This window comes from Spermophilus citellus (assembly GCF_964194105.1).
Source record: "Spermophilus citellus genome assembly, chromosome: 17".
NCBI classification, from domain to species: domain Eukaryota; kingdom Metazoa; phylum Chordata; class Mammalia; order Rodentia; family Sciuridae; genus Spermophilus; species Spermophilus citellus.
Genome location: NC_138199.1, coordinates 25,373,614 through 25,394,678, shown reverse-complemented (window position 1 = coordinate 25,394,678; position 21,065 = coordinate 25,373,614). Strand labels below are relative to the sequence as shown.

Genomic DNA, 21,065 nt, shown 5'->3' with positions numbered 1-21,065 from the left:
GCGAGCGTGCTACCGCTTGAGCCACATCCACAGCCCCTTAAAAACTACATTTTTAATCCACACATTCCCACGCTGTATTTAATTTTTTTTTTTTAAGTTGTCAATGGACCTTTATTTTGTTTACTTATATGTGGTGCTGAGAATAGAACCCAGTGCTCACACATGCTAGGCAAGCTCTCTACCACTAAGCCACACCCCCAGCCCTGAGTCTCTGCTCTTAATATGCCTATTCCACTTAGTATCCAGTTTCTCTTTTGTGCTGTGCTGGGGATGGAATCCAAGGCCTTGAGCAGCAAGGCAAACACTAACAAATAAGCTATATCCATAGCCTGTGCAATTTTTAATATCACAAATTACATCTTTTTATCATTTTAGCCACAATGATAAAGAATAAGTTTAAAAATCTATTTTATCTTGTGACTAAAGTTAATAATCTTAAAAACTGCTAAAGGCAGGATTTTTTAAGTGTTCGCATCACCAAAAAATGGTATGAGGTAATGCATATGTTAATTAGTTCAAAATTGCTATTTCCTGATGTATATTTTAAAAGGACATAACAAGTTGAGTCTTCTTAAAAGAAAGAGTGATGGACTGAGATTGTGGCTCAGCAGTAGAGCGCTTGCCTAGCACGGGCGGGACCCAGGCTCGATTCTCAGCACCACATAAAAATAAAGGCATTGTGTTGTGTCCATCTACACCTAAAAAATAAATATTAAAAAGAAGAAAGAAAGAAAGAAAGAAAGAAAGAAAGAAAGAAAGAAAGAAAGAAAGAAAGAAAGAAAGAGTGACAGGTTGAAGGTACAGTTCAGTAGTAGAAATCTTGCCTAGCACCCTAGGTTCTGTCCCAAAAGAGGCGGGTGGGAAAGATGGAAGAGGGAGGACAGAAGGATTGAACACCTTACCGCAGCATCGACATTAGCAGGTGAATCTCCATTAGGGTCTGCCAGCATAGAAATGACACTAATCATGATGGTTTCCACAGTGTGGATAGGAAGCCAGCGTTCCTCTGGCTTTTCATAACCATATTTATCCTCCCCAGGCTCATGAAGAATAGAAATGCAAACATCACCATTTTTATCAACTGCGAAATTAGAGAATAAAACTTTGTTTAATATATCACCAATTTGGTATGACATAAAGTATCTATTACAAATATGATCCTGATCTACAATAACACCTGTATAAAACATTACCACTACACAGAAAATTTCCAAAATGCAATCTGCTAACTTTTTAAGAAAGCTGTAGATTTTACCAAACACATAGTATCAAACAAACTCATAGTGTAAGCTACCTTTTTCATTTGTGTAAAGTTTTTAAGATAAACAGCATATAGATGGTGTTTAGCATTGAAATATACTTAATACAATGTAAATGAGTAGATTGCAACTACTAAATCTGTTCCTCATTTGTAGAAAGCATATGATCTAAAACATGGGAAACTTTCTATGGAATGATTTTCTAGTCTTCCCACTAACTTACTGATTTAAATTGGTGATAGTCAAACATTTAGAATTTTTTTTCAAAGAAAATGGAATATAGTGATGTACTTTCAAAATCATGTAAAAGCAAAGTTATGTTCAAATGCACAAAAAGGAACTTATAACCCATGAAAATCTGTCAATATCATGATATTCATAAGATTTCTTTTCTAAAAATCATTTTAAAATTCAAACCACAAGTAATAATGAGTAAGAATAAGAGAACATTTCTAGGGGACATGTATTGACATAACTATATCTTACTTTCAAATGGTTCAGAGAAAAATAAAATATTAATTAACAAAAAAAAAGTTGGAAGCATTAATCCACAAATCCGTTTACACAACACAAAAGTATTACCTATCTGTTGGCCAAAGTAATATTTAATGGTAAAATTTTCTCTTAAAAAAGGAGAGGGGGGCTGGGGATGTGGCTCAAGCGGTAGCGCGCTTGCCTGGCATGCGTGCGGCCCGGGTTCGATCCTCAGCACCACATACAAAGAAAGATGTTGTGTCCGCCGAGAACTAAAAAATAAATATTAAAAATTCTCTCTCTCTCTCTCCTCTCTCACTCTCTCTTTAAAAAAAAAAAAAAGGAGAGGGATTAAAAAGCATACTTTAAGGAGGAAACTTTAGAAAAAGATGTTTAATTAAAATTTATTGCTGGGGATGTGGCTCAAGCGGTAGCGCGCTCGCCTGGTGTGCGTGCGGCCCGGGTTCGACCTCAGCACCACATACAAACTAAGATGTGTGTCCACCAAGAACTAAAAAATAAATATTAAAAAATTCTCTCTCCCTCTCTCCTCTCTCACTCATTAAAAAAAAAAAATTTATTGCTGTACATTAACCAAATTTCCAAATTCTATAAATAGCGAGTACCGTATTTTTATACATTTCACTCCTAACTTCTTCCTTTGGGGGGCAGGGGGTTAAGGGCTGGGGGCTTACTAGGGATTGAATTCAGGGGCATCTAGCCACATCTCCAGCCCTATTTCTATTTTATTTAGAGACAGGGTCTCACTGAGTTGCTTAGTGCCTTGCTATTGCTGAGGCTGGCTTTGAACTCTCTATCCTCCTGTCTCAGCCTCCTGAGCCACTCACTGGGATTACAGGTGTGCGCCACTGCACCTGGCTCCTAGCTGCTTCTTTATAGAACCTAATAAATTGTGAACAGTTAAAATTCTAACTCAGAATTTCCCCTCAGAACACCAGCATAGGCAATGAAAACTCTTAAGGACCAGAATCAAAGTATGTATACATACAAATCAATATTATTGCTCTATTAATACTTTTTGAATGCCTACTATGTGCCAGGACCACACCACACCTGACATGGGATACAGCCTTAGTCTTCAATGTTTAATATACGTTTTTCTATAATTAAGATTCCCTTCCCAACCAACCCCCACCTGCTAATGGACTCTATTAACTAAAGGAATCAGTAGATCAAGAAGCAAAAATAACACCAAAAACACAAAGTTCAGCACTGAGATTTTATGAAGTATTATTTTTTAGGATTTTAAAATTTTCATTTATTTTTTGGCACCAGGGATTGAACACAGGGGTGTTTCTACCACGGAGCTATATCCCTACCTCTACTACGTTTTATAAATTTTTTTATTTTGAGACAGAGTCACACTGAGTTACTTAGGGCTTTGCTAAGTTGCTGAGGCTGGCCTTGACCTTATGATCCTCCTGCCTCAGCCTCCTGGATTGCTAGGATTAAAGGTATTCGCCACCAGGCCCACTAGGATCTTTTAAACTTTTTACTTACTTGTGTCATAAAACACATTTTACATTTATTTAGTAAACAAATTCCTACATAATCTGAATAAAGTATTTCAAAATCTACTGTAAAGTCTCAAAAACATAGATAAACAACTCTCAGGAACAACTCTTCTTCTGATAAAAAGATCTCGGTTAGAATTGTTTTCTCAAGTTTTCAGAAGTGAGGCTATTGAGTAAACTTTCAAACAAGTTTTCTGGGGCTGTGGATGTGGCTCAAGCAGTAGTGTGCTCGCCTGGCATGCGTGCGGCCCAGGTTCGATCCTCAGCACCGCATACAAAACAAAAGATATTGTATCCGCCGAAAACTGAAAAATCAATATTAAAAATTCTCTCTCTCTCCCTCTCTCTTTAAAAAAAAAGAAACAAGTTTTCTATACCATTCTATGATTATTTGTGAGAATTTCTTTATTTCTACTACATCATCTAAGGGTGTTTAATATAAATTTTAAGCAAAAGGCAATTCCTTCTTTCCTTTTCTTATCAAGATATGAGGTACAGATAAGGACTTTGCTATATTTTTAAATATTTCAAGGTGTTTTTGCTGTTATCTGTTTGCCTTATATTTAAATATAAGGCATATATTTCAGGCAAATGTCTTTCTACATTTCCTATAGATATCGGGTTTCAAAAGTTGAAGACAGTTTGAAATTTGAGTAAAGACTTGGACACAGTGTTTACATTGTTTAGAGTATCTATGCACTATGAAATCTCCAATGATAAGCAATGTTTGAGAAATTGCTAAAACGTCTACAATAGTTTTTAACTCATATTATCCTTCCACATTACAAATTCTCCAGTGTTGAGTAAGGAATGAACAACTTTAAAGACATTGTCGCATTGGGTCTTTGTGTAATTTCTCTCTTCTATGATTCCTGTAGTGTGCAATAAGGGTTGAACCATTTTTAAAGTCTCTGGCACAATGTTAACATTTGTAGGGCTTCTCTCTAGTATGAATCTTCTACTGTTTAGTAAAGTGTGGTCTTTGAGTAAAATCTTTTCCACATTCTTCACATTTAAAGGTGTCATGTCATTTTAAACAGTATAAGAATAAGAAAACTGGGCTGGGGATGTGGCTCAAGTGGTAGTGCGCTCGCCTGGCATTCAATCCTCAGCACCACATACAGACAAAGATGCTGTGTCCGCCAAATACTGAAAAATAAATATTAAAGTTCTCTCTCTCTCTCCCTCTTTCTCACTCTCTCTCACTCTTTCTTTAAAAAAAATAAATAAATAAATAGATTAAAAAAAAAGAATAAGAAAACTTAGGTTGAACACCTATTACCAAATTATATTTTTAAAAGATTATATATTTTATGCAGCCATAAGCAATATGAAGTGACCATTATCACTGCCTCCTCACTCAGGATTAACAGTTTTATAACATCTAATAAATAATTAGCTTTTCCAAGACAACTTTCCACATAAACAGACATTTTGAAAAATGTCTGTTCTTATCCTTTAGGCAGTTATGTGGTCGAGTGTTTAGATTTATCTTTACAAAATGCTTCTCAATTTACCCCTAAATAATTTGTGTGTTTTTCCCTGGTACTAGGGGTTGAACCCAGGGCCTTGTACCTGCTGGAGGGAAGCACTCTACTCTACCATTGAGCTACATCCATTTTTGAAATTTTTTTATTTTTATTGTGAGACAGGGTTTCACTAAAATTACCCAGGCTGGCCTCAAACTTGCAATCCTCCTACCTTACCTTCCCAATGATCTGGAATTATAGCATGTACCACCATGCCTAGCTCCCATGTATAATTTTTAATTTTTGCTTCTTTTTCGTTTCATCTCAATGTACTTTAGAGCTATTCTTCATTTCTGATAGAAGATTCAGTGAAGAATTCTATATTCAGGGAATTCTATATTCTATCATTTCCTTTTAGTCTCTCTCTCCCTGTCTCCCTCAGTATTTTCAATGTTTATTTTTGAAGCTAGAGAGTTCTTGTTCCCAACATATACCAAATAGATGATAATGACTGCTTTTTAAATAAATAAATAAATAAATAAATAAATAAATAAATAAATAAATAAATAAGCAAGCCAGCTGGGCACAGTGGCACACTCCTGTAATCCCAACAAATTTGAGGTCAGCCTTGGCAATTTAGTGAAACTCTGACTCAAAAAAATAAAAAGTGCTAGGGATATGGCTCAGTGATAGAGTGCCCCTAGGTTCAATCACCAGTACAATAAATCATAACTTTAAAAAACAAAATCACTTGTGACTTTTTTTTCCATTTATCTTCAATTCACTTTGATGTTTGGTTATGAAAATTAAAATTGTTTCTCCATAAATAGCTGGCCATTAGTCTTTCATCAATAATTGAAAAACACTTCTCTTCCATCGTAAAACTAAAATCTCTGAACAATGCGTTCTAATTATATATCCTTTCTTGAGAATACAGATCCAAAACTACGAAAAACTGACACTGAAATGAATCTGACGTAATTTTCCCACGTACCTGTGAAAACAACACAGTGAATATCCCACCATCATGTACATCCATAAGAATGGAATCCTAACTAAAATAAGATATTCCATGTTCATGTAATTATATCAGAATGAATTAAAAAGAACCAATAATTTAAATTTTAAAAAAATTAAAACAAAACATACAAAATTTAAAAAACTGGCTTGCCCTCATTTTCGCCACTTACTCACTACTTGGGTACTCTTTTATACCTTATGAAAACTGGCTTCTGCTGCTATCGGGATATTAACGTTATTTTCAAAAAATGGTCTGGATAACATATAGGAGCTTAATCTAAGTCAACCCTTCTGGCCCAACACAAATGATACTTGACAGCATCTTCCTGGATATATTTTCCTCCCTTGGCTTCCATGTCAATTCTTTCCTCTTGATTCTTCAACTGCACTTTCTCTCAGCTTCTCCTCCCCCCCCCCACCCCTTTTTTTTTTTTTTTTTTTTTTGATACCTGAGACTGAACCCAGAGGGGCTTTAGCACTGAGCCACATTGCCAGCCCCTTTTAATATTTTTTATTTAGAGACAAGGTTAGGGCCTTGCTAAATTGGCTAGGCTGGCTTTGAACTCATGATCCTCCTACCTGAGCCTCCTGAGCCACTGGGATTACAGGCATGTGCCACCACAACCAGCCCTAGTTTTCCCCTTCTTTAACCTGACTTTTGACGTTATCCTAATCTCTAACATTTAATAACTGTTTCTCTGGGTAAATTAATTCATTCAGTAGATCATACTGTTATCTGTCATCCTGAGGCAATAACTTCCAAGGCCCTAGATTCACTACTGAACCCTAGTTTTATCTAATTATCTATCTGAACATATCAGTGTATCTCAAGGGGGGGGGGGTGGACAAAATTGAATGCATCTAAGCCACTCAAAAGTATTATTTCCCCTATAATAATTTTGTAATACCTTTACTGAGATATAATTCACCTACCATACAATTCACCTGTTCCAAACATACAATATAATGGTGTCTACCTACTGTATTTACAATTTTACAACCACCACCAGGATCAATTTTAAAATATTTTCATCATCCCAAAAGACATCCCATACCCAACTTGTAATAACTCCTTATTTCCACCCAAACACCCCTCCAGCTCTAGGCAACTACTGATCTATTTTGGCCCTACAGATTCCAATTATTACATATAAATGGAATCACTGTGGTATTTTTTAAAACTGGCTTTGTTCATTTAACATCATGTTTACAAGGTTTATCCATGTTGTCACTTGTATCAGTACTTTATTTCTTTTTATTTGACAAATGATAATCTATTACACAGATATAATGCCACATTTTATTTTTCCATTCATCAATTGACAGGCATTTGGGTTGTTTCTATTTTGGGGTTAATAAATTTTGCTAAGAACACTCTTGTATGAGATTTGGGAGGCACATGTTTTTAATTTTCTTAGCTATCTACCTAGGAGTAGAATAGAATTGCTGGATCATAATGATAACTAAGGATCTGCTAACTATTTTCCAAACATCTGCACCACTTTACATTCTTCTCAGTATTATATGAGTTATAATTTCTCTGCTTCATTATTAATACGTATTATTACTATTTTTACTACAGCCATCCTTATGGGCAAAAGTGGTTATCTCATTATGGTTTTCATTCAATAATTACTTTCTGAAATGGCTAGTCCAATCCTAAATTCTTATGTCTTTATTTCCACTCATATCTGGTAATCAACAAGTAAAAAGAACTAAATCATCCTTTTTGATACTATTTTTGGTTCAAGCTTTTACTGTTTCTTACTCTGATACTGATATGTCTGTCTGGCTTCTTTTTCCAATCTTCTACTAGTCTAAGCTTTCTGGAAGGAAAATATAATCATAATGAACCCATGGAACAACTTTAAACTCATCAATTTAATGAAACTCTACAGCCTGCAGAATAATGTTCAAGTCAGGCATATTCAACATTCAAAATTCCATTCAAGAACATATCTAGAATCCTTGACTCCCTCCTTTTCAGCTTCCAGAAAAAAATGGATACCTATATCACTATCACCTCACAGCTTCACCATTCTGCTTAATGCGCACCTCTTCCGCAGAGACCACTACGTCTTATGGGAAGTATCGCCGTACTTCCAGTGCTTTCCAGATACTCAGATTCTTTAACTATCTTGCTTGCCCCAGTTTTTCTCTTTTCCATTTCAGAATGACTTTTCACTCCGTCTTATAGCTAATTCTTTCTGTAGCTGCCATCCCTGCCCCATCACTTCCTCAGGTATCCTTTCTTCAATAATTATCCTTTCTCCAATAAAATTTTGATTATTTCCTTCTCTAAAGCCTGTCTCTACAAAATGAAAAGTCTCCTTTAAAAAAATTTAAAAAAAAAAAACAACATCAGGGCTGGGGATGTGGCTCAAGCGGTAGCGCGCTCGCCTGGCATGCGTGCGGCCCGGGTTCGATCCTCAGCACCACATACCAACAAAGATGTTGTGTCCGCCGAGAACTAAAAAATAAATATTAAAAATTCTCTCTCTCTCTCTCTAAAAAAAAAAAAAAAAAAAAAAAAAAAACACATCAATTTTCCTCCCAAACTTGTGATGCTATCCTCCCTCCTGACAGAAAGGAAGTTTCATTATTTTGCTTACATATATGCACTTATTTAATTTTTGCAGAGAAAGTAAGATTCATAGAGGCTTTGCCTAGAGTCACACAGCTAATTTGTAGTGAAGCAAAACTGAGAAACTTTGTTGGACCTTCTTTCAAAGCAAGCCCAAGAAGAATGCCTATTACATATATCAAGTAATCCAAGTGAAAGCAGAAGAAATTGCACTGCCCAAAGTCCAGAAAAAGATCAAAGAAATGTCACGAAGTACATCACCAAATCAAGTATCCAGGAATCAGGCAGGACTATCATTAATGCCTTCTGTCATTATTAACTAGAAATATTACTTTTATCTTCTTCTATTTTTTTGGTGCTAGGGATTGAGCCCAGGGCCTTGTACTTGCAAGACAAGCACTCTACCAACTGAGCTATACCCCTAGCCCCGAGATACTACTTTTATGACCTTGCTGTCTTAAGATGTAATGAAATATAGTAGTTCCAGTTTTCTATTTGACTGTTCCAGTCTCTCATCATACATATATATATATGTGTGTGTATCTATATATATATATTTTTTTAAAGCCTTGATACCCCATTTGCTTAGGATAAATCCTTATTTAATTTGTTCATTCATTCCATCATTCCTCTCACTGACTCTTGCTTAATTTAATGTATGTATTTCTATTCCTTGCAACCAAAAGAGTCTTGAGAATAAGATGCAGAACACAAATTAGTATAATAGTCTAAAGAGATAACTTGTCGAGAGTTCATAACCCACTTGAATCAATCTGTGAAATATGGTATATTAAGAACTATGTAATGTTTTGAACAACCAACAATAAAATAATAAAAAAAAAAAAGATAACTTGTCAAAACAGAAAAGAAACCCTTGCAAGCTCTATCACACAAACCAAAGCCAAAAATTCAGGGAGCCTGTGTATAAAAGAAGCTTATCTGGCCTAACCTTTGGTCACAACATAGATTTTACAGGGCAGCCAATCTTTGGATTAAACAGGTCAATGTCATCACTCCATGCACAGCAGTATTGAATGCTTTCAAAGCTATGTATTTCCCTTGTCTATGAATCACCTATGTGGCAGGTGGGAAAGTCCTTTGTAACAGCTAAGAACATAGTTAAGAGTAGCCCATGTTCTAAAACTGAGTTAACGAAATATATACTAGAAACCTATGTTTCATGATTTCTATGCTCTTTGTAATTAATACTATTCAGAAACGGCCTGTAATCTGAAACACTGAGTCTCAAAAAGAGGAGAAATCTAAGTAAATAAATAAAAAATAATATTTTCCATGTGATCTATTAGTTCTTCTATCTTAAAAAAAGCTACTACAAGGCCATGTACACAATTAATACAATGAACTTAAAAAGTAAATTCCAAAGCAATTTCACCAAGAACTATAATCTCTGTTATTGACCTTGAAATCTTTATATTTCAAGTAAAAACAAAACCAGATAAACTTACCATTTGGGTGCCAGATTTCTGTAATGAATTTCATTTTAGGAGGCCGGAGGGGATAATCTTTTGGGAAAGTGAGATGAGCCTTAAAAACACCACCTTCACTGAAAAAAAAAAAACAAAAACAAGTTCTTGCCTATAAGTTCCTGCTTATAAGTATACAATCATTAAAACAAATATAAAACAAGAGTGTAGGCACTAAAAGTAAACATAGTGAATAATTCAAGGATTCAAAAGTAAACATAGTGAATAATTTGGATTCCCTACAGATAGTTTATTAAACTGGGTGTTTGAGGTAACTATCATACCTACAACTTTATTAAACTCTCAAGAGAGCTAGTAAAAGGAAAAAAGAAATGGTTTGGTAAAAGAGGCATCCAGATCAGATCATCAGTAGCTATGCTATGATCTTCCCATCATTTCCCAATGCACTTACAACAAAATTCAGAAAGTTTAACACTGCCAATTTATCAACATTGATCGCAAACTATCGCTCTTTTTTCTGTTCTAGTCAGTCTTCTTTCAGTTCCTCAAACACACAAGTTCCTTGTCATCTCAAAGCTTATATGCATTTGTTGTTTCTTGTTCGGGAACCAATGTGTTATGTGTCAAATATTGGGAGTACAGCAGTGAACAGAATATAGTCTCTGAAGGAATTTGTAGTCTACTGACTTTTCAGAACCGTGCTCATGAAAAGAACTTTCTGCAAAATTAAAGATGTTCTATACGTCTGTTTGTTCAATATAGAGTCACTAGCCACAAGTGGCTATTGGCTACCATACTGGGCAGCCCAGTTATAAATCAATGCCATTTAACTGGGAATCATTCTTGAAGAAATGTCAATAAAACAATAAAATGATTATATAATACCAACTAAAACCCAAAAGATCAAGCCGGCCTTAAAGGGCAAAAATGACCAAATTCCTTCCTTGGAACCCAGATGCTAGATGCTTCCTCTGCTTGAAATACTCTTTTCATTTTTCTTCTGATCATCATTCACTCAGCTTTAACTGTTACCTAGACAAAAGATTTTCCCAATATAGTCACTAGGTCCCCTCTATCACATTGACTTCTTTTAATTTACTGCAATAGCATTTTGCATATCTGATTCTCTTATTATTCAGTGTGTACAATCCATTAGAGCAGAGTCATGATTATTTCAGATCAATGAGAAATGGAATTCTTAGATCATAAAGTAGTTTTGATTCATGAACAAATATACATTATATATTTAAACTAGATAAAATTCATTATCTAGTTATGCTAAGCATTGTTCTAAATAATTTTTTAAAAAAGAATAAAGCATCAGCAATCATTGTGAAGCTTACCATTCTAGAATTAGAAACAAAATATCTAGCAAAAAAAGAATACCAGTAATAAGTACTATTTTAAAAAGCAAATATTTATAGAATAAGCCCATTTGTTTTTTTGTTTTTTTAAAATGTGGACACATTTGTACACAAATAGAAAAATGTCTGGGAGTATATCATCAGTACATTATAATGGTTAACTCTATAGAGAGTATGATATGGGATCATTTTACTTTCCGATATGCACATTTCAATATAGCTTGAATTTTAAAGTACAAGCAAGTATTAACTTTTCTGTTCAAGACTGCAAGATACAGGTACAGATTAAGTTTTTTGTTTGTGGTACCCAGCGTGAACCCACAAAGCTACATCCCCAACCCTTTTTATTTTCAATTTTGAGATGGGATCTGGCTAAGTTGCTTTGGCTGCCCTTATAGGGGTGCATCACTGCAATGGAACTAAGTTCTAAAAAGATAAGTAGATCACTATTATCAAATACTTGTGTGGGCTGAGGATATAGCTCAGTGGTAGAGTGTTTGCCTTGCATGCACAAGGCCCTGGATTCCATCCCCAGCACCACCCAAAATTAAAATATATACATATACTTGTGAATACTTAGGAAAGGCAACTTGATTCAAAAATATATAAATTCAGTGACCTTGAAAATCAATTTTGAAAAAAGCAACAGAAAAAGATCACAAAGCATTAAGGAAAGAATGGGATGGTATAGTACAAAGCACGATGAATGGGACAAATTGTACAAGAAATTTAAGAAAGAAGATGAAGAAAAAGTACAAACAAAGTACTTTCAAAGGGGGAAGACTAATTTGTTTGCAAGAAGATATGAATGTGTTGGCTAGAGATATTAGAAAAAGAACAATGAGAAATTAGCTATAAGTAGAAAGGAAACAAAGGTAGTAGAGTGCCTAACCATGAAAAAAGAAAGAACATCTTTTCCTTTCCCACAGGAAGAAAAACAGATTTAGTACAGATATCCAGGAGTAAAAAGGATAATTATAGACTAAACATCAATATATTCATTTTTTTTTCAAACCCACAAAGATACAACCGTGGTAAACAAAATTAAAAGTTATTAAAAGTATCAAAAGAATAACAAATTCTATGCCTGCCTAGGGCCTTACTCTTGGATAATTTACCAGGTTATCACCTGAAAGGAAAAAAACATGAAGCCTTGAGGGGAACAGAGTCTGAAACAGCTGCTGTGGAATGTACATTACATTGACGAAATAGAAGTACTATCTCAGCTACCCCAACCTGCATTAATAAGTGCCAAACTGGTCTTAGGACATATTAATTACATGGACTAGTCTTCCAAATAGGCTGCAAAAGCAATTCAGTGAGTCACTTATCAAGTTCTTTTGTTAATAGAAATAGAACAGAAAGCATGTATTTTTATAAAATCTATGTATTTCTACTCATTAACCTATATAAACATATATCACTGGATCATGATACAAAATATTATCTGATCATGGTTTAAAAAACAAGGTTGAAAAGCCACAAATACAGATACAGACACACACACACGCACACACCCACACCCATACCCATGCACTTTATTTTACTAGTGAGGATATTCTGATATTCCTTGAGAAATATTAAGTTGGTTTTCCCAGATCACTTTAATTTTGATTGATTAGATGCCATCAAAAGGCTCCATAATGGCCTAATGGAATCCTCATTATGAAAAACTGCCTCAGGCTAGGCATGGTGGCCCAAACCCAGCATGAGGATTCCAAATTCAAGGCCTTAAAGACACTATCTCAAAAAAATGAAAAGGGCTGGGGTTTATCTCAGTGGTGGAGTGCCCTTAGGTTCAATCCTCAGTAATACCCCAAACAAAACAAAACAAAACAACAACAAACAAAAACATTGCCTTAATGCCTCTAAATTATAAATTATTTTCAAACTTTAAAATGTCAATGAAATTTACTTAGTAAGACTGCCCTAATGATTTAACCACATAATTTTCCCTTCTTCTAAAACACTGAGAAACAACTATGCTAGTTCTCATAATTTTTCTTCTCTCTGTGGATCCATCTGCCGAAGAAACTAAAAAATAAATATTAAAATTCTCTCTCTCTCTCTCTCTCTCTCTTTAAAAAAAAAAAAGAATCTGCTCTCAGGGCTGTGGTTGTGGCTCAGTGGTAGAACACTCGCCTAGCATACGTGAGGCACTGGGTTCGATCCTCAGCACCACATAAAAATAATAAAGATATTGTGCCCACCTATAACTAAAAAATTAAGAGAGAGAGAGAATCTGCTCTCAAATTACAAGATTGAGAGACAATACCTGTAAGATTTTTTTTTAAGAGAGAGAGAGAGAGAGAGAATTTTAATATTTATTTATTTTTTTTAGTTTTCGGCGGACACAACATCTTTGTTTGTATGTGGTGCTGAGGATCGAACCCGGGCTGCACACATGCCAGGTGAGCGCGCTACCAATGAGCCACATCTCCAGCCCCTGTAAGATGGTTTTTAATGGCTACTTTTTCCTACCCCAAAACTCCAATGCTGTGTATTGGCCACATTCAGTTATCTGAATGTAGAATATATCCCAAGGAAATATATCAGCAAAAATTCTGATTGGCAACAGTTATAACAAAACAAATTGTTTTTTTCAGATTATAGAAAAGATGAACATCCACACTATGATTCAATTCTGTTGTGTCTCAGTCAGCTCTGCTATAGAAGTAGCTCTGAAAATTCTTTCCTACAAGCTCTTAGGGGAGAGTGGGGGGCTACCATCTTAGAAAACCTAAAAATGGGGCTGGAGTTGTAGCTCAGTGGCAGAGTGCTTGCCTAGCATGTATGAGGCCCTGGGTTCTATCCCCAGCACCACATAAAAGAAAATAAATAAAAATAAAAGTATTGTGTTTATCTACAACTAATACATATAAAAGTACTGTGTTTATCTACAATTAATACATATATACATTATGTATATATATTTTTTTAAAAAAAGAAAACCTAAAAATGATGATTTGACCACCCCCCCCCAAAAAAAAAAGATTCAATGAGTCCAAATCCTTGCCTACTTAATACCATTGAGGACCAAAGTTGAGTGAGAAAGTGTGGTCCTCAAAATTCAGATCTAGAACTGTCCCCTGTTACTCAGCTGTATGATTTGAGGAAAATCACCTGATTTTTCCACCCAATACCTCAACTTCTATAAAAAACATGAAAGTATAAGTCACCAACATCAAGAAGTAATGATGTCTTATAGAATAAAAAAATGCTAGTAAAGTTAGTCTACAAATACCCAGAGCAGAATATAAGACTGTAGTACAAAGGTATTAAATGAAATACTTGAGAAATTCTTTTTTTACCACTACATTCCACTATCTACCTTTAAATCAATGGTTCAACAACTGGCAATCAGTTACTATTTTTATACCCTAATAATAACTTTTATAAACAAGAGAAAAATGGACATTATTTCACTTTAGGGTCAGAAAACCTTTTCTATAATCAGTATTCTGTGGGGACCCAATTAGAGAACCACTAGAATCTAAATGATCTTGAAAGTTTACCCCAGCCTTCATAAGATGCTGATATGTTCACAATATACGAAATTTTTTCACAAAAATATAATCCTATGACTTGATATTATAGTGTTAAGAATGGTGAGACCTTGGAGCTTCTTCTTTTTTGGTACCAGGGATTGAACTCAGGGGCACTTGACCACTGAGCCACATCCCCAACCCTATTTTGTATTTTATTTAGAGACAGGGTCTCACTGAGTTCCTTAACACCTTGCTTTTTGCTGAGGCTGGCTTTGAACTCATGTTTATTAAAATTATTATTTTCCATTTTGGGATCAAGGCGCAATAAGTACAAGAAAAGGAAGAAGAAGACATGTTTTAATAGAAATTTTTCTTCCTTCCTGGTCCTTTTAAAATTAAATCTCTCAATTTCTAAGATGTTAAGTAAAAAACTTTTTTGTATGGGGCTGGGGTTGTGGCTCAGTGGTAGAGTGCTCACCTAGCATGCATGAGGCACTGGGTTCGATCCTCAGTACCACATAAATGTAAAATAAAGATATTGTGTCTACCTAAAACTTAAGAATAAATATTTTTTTTAAAAAAACTTTTTTGTATAACCTCACAGTAAGATAGCTATTTTGTAATTTATTTGTTCCAGGTATCAAAAATATCTGAATTTCTGAAAGTATTATCTATTTTTATGAGCAAAGGTCGTAGACCTTGGAGTTTCAAAAAGAACACAAAACCCAAATATAAATAAATAAATAGACCTTTATCCTTTATTTAAAAAAAAAAACAAAACACAAAAACCAAATTCAAATTCAGTACAAACCTGCTCCCTAAAAAGCAATTTCACTTTGGCCTGCTAAAATAACTTTTAATTTCATTTAATTAAAAGAACAATTTTGAAAATGTCAGTTCCATTATACTTACTAAAGTGTGTCTGGAGGACCAATAATAAGGACTTCCCATCGATAGAGATCATTGTCATCTATTAAACCTGCTGAAAAGCCTTCCACTGGATTTTTGTTGAGTTCTGTGGAAAAAGAAAATTTTGATCAAAACTTTCAAGCACATAATTTTCATCCAATTTATAAACTGTAGGACTTGAGAATGCATGCCTTAAGTTCTAAACCCTCAAATGGATACAACTCGCCAGGCAAAATGGTACCTGACAAACAAATGTTCCATTTCCATACTACAAGATAATAGCAACTATTCAGCAGATCAACTTCTATTGCCTTCTTATTTCTCCCCTTCTTACTTCTGTCCAGCCAAACTCTTACCATTCTAGGTATTCATATAGCCGTCTTTAAGAGAGACTGGTACAAAGAAGATGTCCAGACCCATTTTCAGCTCAGAGAGAACTAGCCATTAAATCAGAAATGGTAATTCTGATGCTGAGGTCTTTAGGGCACATTTTCAGAAACATTGACAGAGTACCAAATAATACTTTTTTCATTGGAATTTTCAGAGTTTAACCAACTCTTATTTCTATTAATATGTGTATATCTATTTGACATGTCCCCTGTAGTCTACGGACACACATCTCTTAAGTGGTGATCTCCCAAGTGGCCCACCATAACTAGCACCACCATAACTAGAGCAGAGGCTCCATCTTTCCTGCTTGTGTGTGCTGAATGCTCTGCTAGCCACAGCTTCTAGCACACAGGAATAGCTTCAGAATAACAGCTGTTGTCTACAAGAATGGCTGTGGCATGGTGAAGTTTTTACTCTTGTAAGGAGAGTACCCTGGCACAGAGAAAGAATGATAAGGGTGGGGGACAAGAACAGAGACAAGGAATTCAAGGGGTAGGGGAACACAGGCCAACAGAAAATCTTAGCAGGAAGGGATACACAGTCTAAACAATTTTGGGACACACAGGGCTTAATAATATAGTGACCTACTGAGAGTGGACAAGTCACAATCAGCATCCTTCTTAAAAGCTTTAATGAGGTATAAATGACATTTTGTGAACTGCACACATACCCAATTTGGTTAAGTATTGATGTTTGTATACACTTTGAAGTCATCGCCCAATCATGATAGTAAACATATATGTCAATTACAAACAACACTGTGAACTGTTTTTTCCTGCAAAAAAAAAAAAAAAAAATGGGGGGGGGGGAACTGAGGACAAGGAAAGTAGTTCAGAAAGGACTTGCTGGAAATCTAAGTAAGAGTGTGATTCTCGTGTAACACCTGCCATCATCTTCAAGACATTCCATCTAATCATGGAAGCAAGTGTAACACAATCTGCAGTGCTATAAAAGACTGAACAAAGTGTGCTGGTAACTGAGAAGGAGGTATTAATTCTTTGAGGATTCAGGGATAGTGTTATTTCAACAACTAGGACTTAACACCCAACAGGTCAATGAAACATAGAGAGAGTAAAAAGTAAAAGTTCATATTTAAACATGAAGAGCTTCTTTTCTCAAAATTTTATAAGTCTATTATTTTTGCCTGGTAGGCATAGTAGACTTTTATAAACAGCTAAAACTACAAGAAATGCATTTTTACTTTTAAATAGATATTCTAAGCTTTTATTAAAAGATACTGAAAATGCAAAGACATTAAGATAGGATTTGTGGCTGTTTATACAAGCACACCTTTACTGAGTGTCAACTATATTGCAGACATAGGAGAAAAGAAAAGAAAGTCCCATTTTTACTGTCGACTGAAGGATACAGTGAAATGCTCAGACAAATGTAATATGGGCAGTCACTTTCTATATGAGTTCTCTCATTTCTAACCACTTTCCAGACAAACATTATTATATAATCAGCCCTCTATATTTGCAGGCTCCATATCCACAGATTCAAGGACGGGGAATGGTACTGGGAACATTTCTGGGTGGTAGAGCATTTGCCTCCTATGCATCAGACCCTGGGTTGGATCCCCACAAAAGAATTGCATCTGTGCTGAACATAAACTTTTTTCTTGTTATTATTCCCTAAACAATATAGTATAACAACAATTTACATAGCATTTATATCATATTAGGTCTTATAAGTAATCTAGAGATGTTTAAAAGTACATATGAGGTTATCGGCAAATGGTATGCTATTTTACACAAGGGATTTGAATATTTAGATTTTGGTATCTGAGGGAATGATGTCCTGGAATCAATCCTCCATAGATACTGAGGGACAACTGTATTACTCAGATCTTCTTCTCCAATCATGATTTTATAACTTATCCAGAAATCACCTAGTTTGTTGCAGTTTCCAACAGAAGTCCAGTGAAGTTTTATAAAAGTAGGTAGGTAGCAAGCTCTGAAATTAACACATGAGGTCAAAATTACCCTTGAAAATGTCCTTACACTTTCCATAAAGCATATCATTGTTTATATTACTTTTGTCAATACACCCTAATTTTTGAAACTCATACTCTTTCATGACATGATGTCTACAGGCATGATTGTGTCCACTGCACATTTCAATTAAGTGGTGAAGTAAGGCTCAAAAATGTCCCAACATCTCACTTTTATCATGGCTTTTGCCCCCAACATGGATCCTCCTAGGCCTGGTTCCATGACAAATTATTTGACAGGTTTAAATGCACCTATAGTGGTGGGCCATTATCATATCTTCATGAATGATTCCTTCAAGGTCTAGTTCAAGAAGGCCTTTCCTAAATAACTTACAAATAATCTTTTAACATTTTGCTAAATTCCTATTCATTATACTTTATTACCTGGCACTAGGCTATTATTAGTTTCTGATTCCCAGAGAAGTAAATAGACAATGGCAATATGTCGTAAATGCTCTAACAACAGTACAGAAATAGGGGGCAGTCCAACAAAGAAAGGCATATAACATAATCACTGAGAGTCACAAAAAGCTTCTCAAAAGAAAAATGAGACAAAGGATTGGATGCAAGGTATAGGTAGAGAAGCATATGCAAAATTTGAAATATGGAGCTGAATCTACTACTGAAGTAGGGCACACAAATGAAACTAGACAGAATGGCAGGAACTGGATAGCAAAGGGCCCTCAAGGATATGTAAATATGGACTTTATCCAGAGGGTAGTGAAGTTATTTTGTCTTTTTTCCCTTCCTCCTATTCTCCTCCCCCCCACCTTTATTTTTTTTGGGGGGATGGTGGTTTTGTTTGTTCATTTGTTTAAGAGACAGGGGTCTCACTATGTTGGCCTGATTATAGTCTTGAACTCTCCTGGGCTCAAGTGAGTCTCCTGTCTCAGCCTCCTTGGCACTAAGACTGCATTCATGACCACACTTCAAACATGCCCCCCACTCCACTGTTTCGTTTTTCTCAACAATGGGGTGACCTCATGAGATTTACATTTCAAAAACCAATCTTGTGTGTGTAGAAATTACAGAAATAGCGTCATGAGGAAGACTAAGAAAATTAAAAGGTAGCTATTAACATTAATCCTGGAAAGTGTATCTTAAGTATAGGGCAGGAGAAAAAATGAATGAAAACAGGAATATTTAGAAAATAAGATTAATTAACCAAACTTGGTGATGTGGGGGATAAAGCGTTAAATGTCAAAATGACATACAATTGCGGGTGTGGTGGTGCATGCCTGTAATCCCAGCAGCACAGGAGGCTGAGGAGCCCTGGTTTGCTCACTGGGGTCTTCCCTCTGGCTGGGCTCTTTGGGGTTCAAGGTGCATAGGGACATAGTGTGGAAACACAGTCTCTTCACAAACCCTGTGGAAGGGAGAACAGAGGTGTACTCAAATTTTCTTCTCAGGTAATGGGCATAGAATGATGAAGTGATTGGCAAAGACAGGATCTGAACCCAGTTTTTTAGATTTCATATTGAGTTTTCTTCTCATGATCCCCTCTGGTCCATAAGGTGAGGCGTGATAATAAAAGCACCAATAGTACCAGGCGTGGTGGCACACACCTGTAATCTCAGCGGCTTAGGAGGCTGAGACAGGAGGATCGCAGTTCAAAGCAAGCCTCAGCCTCAGTGAGGCAATAAGCAACTCAATGAGACACTGTCTCTAAATAAAATACAAAATAGGGCTGGGATGTGAATTGGAAGTTGAGCATCCCTGAGTTCAATCCCTGGTACCCCCATGCAAACCAAAAACAGACATAGAAGCCCTCAAAAAGTTAAACATAGAGTTGCTATTATGACCCAGCAATTCCACTCTTAGGTATATTCCCAAGGGAAATGAAAGCATCTGTCCTCATAGAAAATTATACATACATGTTTATAGCAGCATTATTCACTATATCCCGAAAGCAGAAGAAACAACTCAAATAGCTTCTTCAATGAATTAATAGACAAACTGTGGAATAAACATAATGGGATATTATTCAGCCATAAAAAGAAATACAGTCCTGGGGCTGGGGTTGTGGCTCAGTGGTAAAGCGTTCACCCAGCACATGCAAGACTCTGGGTTCAATCCTCAGCACCACATAAAAATAAATAAAATAAAGAGTATTGTGTCCAACTACAACTAAACAACAATTAAAAAAAAAAAAAAAGAAATGCAGTACTAACATATGGTACGATTTAGATGAGCCTTAAAAATATGAGGGTAAACCAAAGTGCCACGCCTGTAATCCCAGCTATCCAGGAGTCTGAGACAGGAGAAGCACAAGTTTGAGCCAGCCTAGGCAATTTAGTGAGACCCTATCCCACACTAAATAAAATACAGAGGGTTTGGGATGGGGTAGTTCAGTGACAGAGACCTGGGTTCAAACCTTGGGAGTGAAGAGGGGAAAAAAAGCCTCAGGCTACAGCTGTGGATGTAAACTGAGGCAAAGTGACTGCCTACCCTATAGAAGATCCTGGGTTTAATCCTCAGCACCACAAAAAAAAAACAAAAACAAAAACAAACATCAGACTAAGGGAAAGAAACCAGTTACATAAAGTCACATATTATATGACCTCTTTTATATGATAAATCCAGGACAGGCAAATTCAAAAGACACCAAGAGCAGAATAGAGGTTACCAATGGATAGGAAGTGGGAGAAATGGAGAGAGAGTTACTTACTGAGCTTGTAGGAGTGGCTTATGGGTTGATGAAAAGGTGATGGTGGTTACACTCAACACCACTAAGTGATGTGCTTGAACAGTTAAATGTATGTCAGTTTCGCCTCACTCTTAAAATGACACACAGATTCACTAAAATGAGAAATACAGGAGGAGGTACTAGTTTGAGGGGTAAGGGGAAGAACGGATGATGGGTCTAGTTTTAAATACCTAAGGAACATAAAAAGAAATGTGGAGCTTGGGGATGTAGTTCGGGAGTAGAGCCTTTGCCTGGCATGCATGAGGCCCTCGGTTCAAACCCCAATACTACTTAAAAAAAAAAAAAAAGAGAGAGAGACATTAATGTTTGGAGGGAAGAAGAGAGGGAAGGAAAGAAATATGTTATCAAAATATTCTGATAACTTAAATCATTAGATTAATGATGACATTACCCCAGGAAGGATGGAATGGAATGACCTCTAGAAAACA

The 21,065-nt window shown here is 35.7% G+C and overlaps 1 protein-coding gene across 4 annotated transcripts in view; it reads right to left on the bottom strand.

The window, feature by feature from the left end:
* Positions 1-21,065, bottom strand: part of UBE2G1 (ubiquitin conjugating enzyme E2 G1) — a 96,584-nt gene that overhangs the window by 9,644 nt on the left and 65,875 nt on the right. For all 4 annotated transcript variants that reach the window (XM_081272938.1, XM_081272937.1, XM_081272936.1 and 1 more), the window contains 3 exons: positions 15,551-15,653; positions 9,808-9,905; positions 903-1,081 (listed from right to left, as the gene is read on the bottom strand). In XM_081272938.1, coding sequence (XP_081129064.1) covers positions 903-1,081; positions 9,808-9,905; positions 15,551-15,653 — 380 coding nt within the window. The remainder of the gene's footprint in view (positions 1-902; positions 1,082-9,807; positions 9,906-15,550; positions 15,654-21,065) is intronic.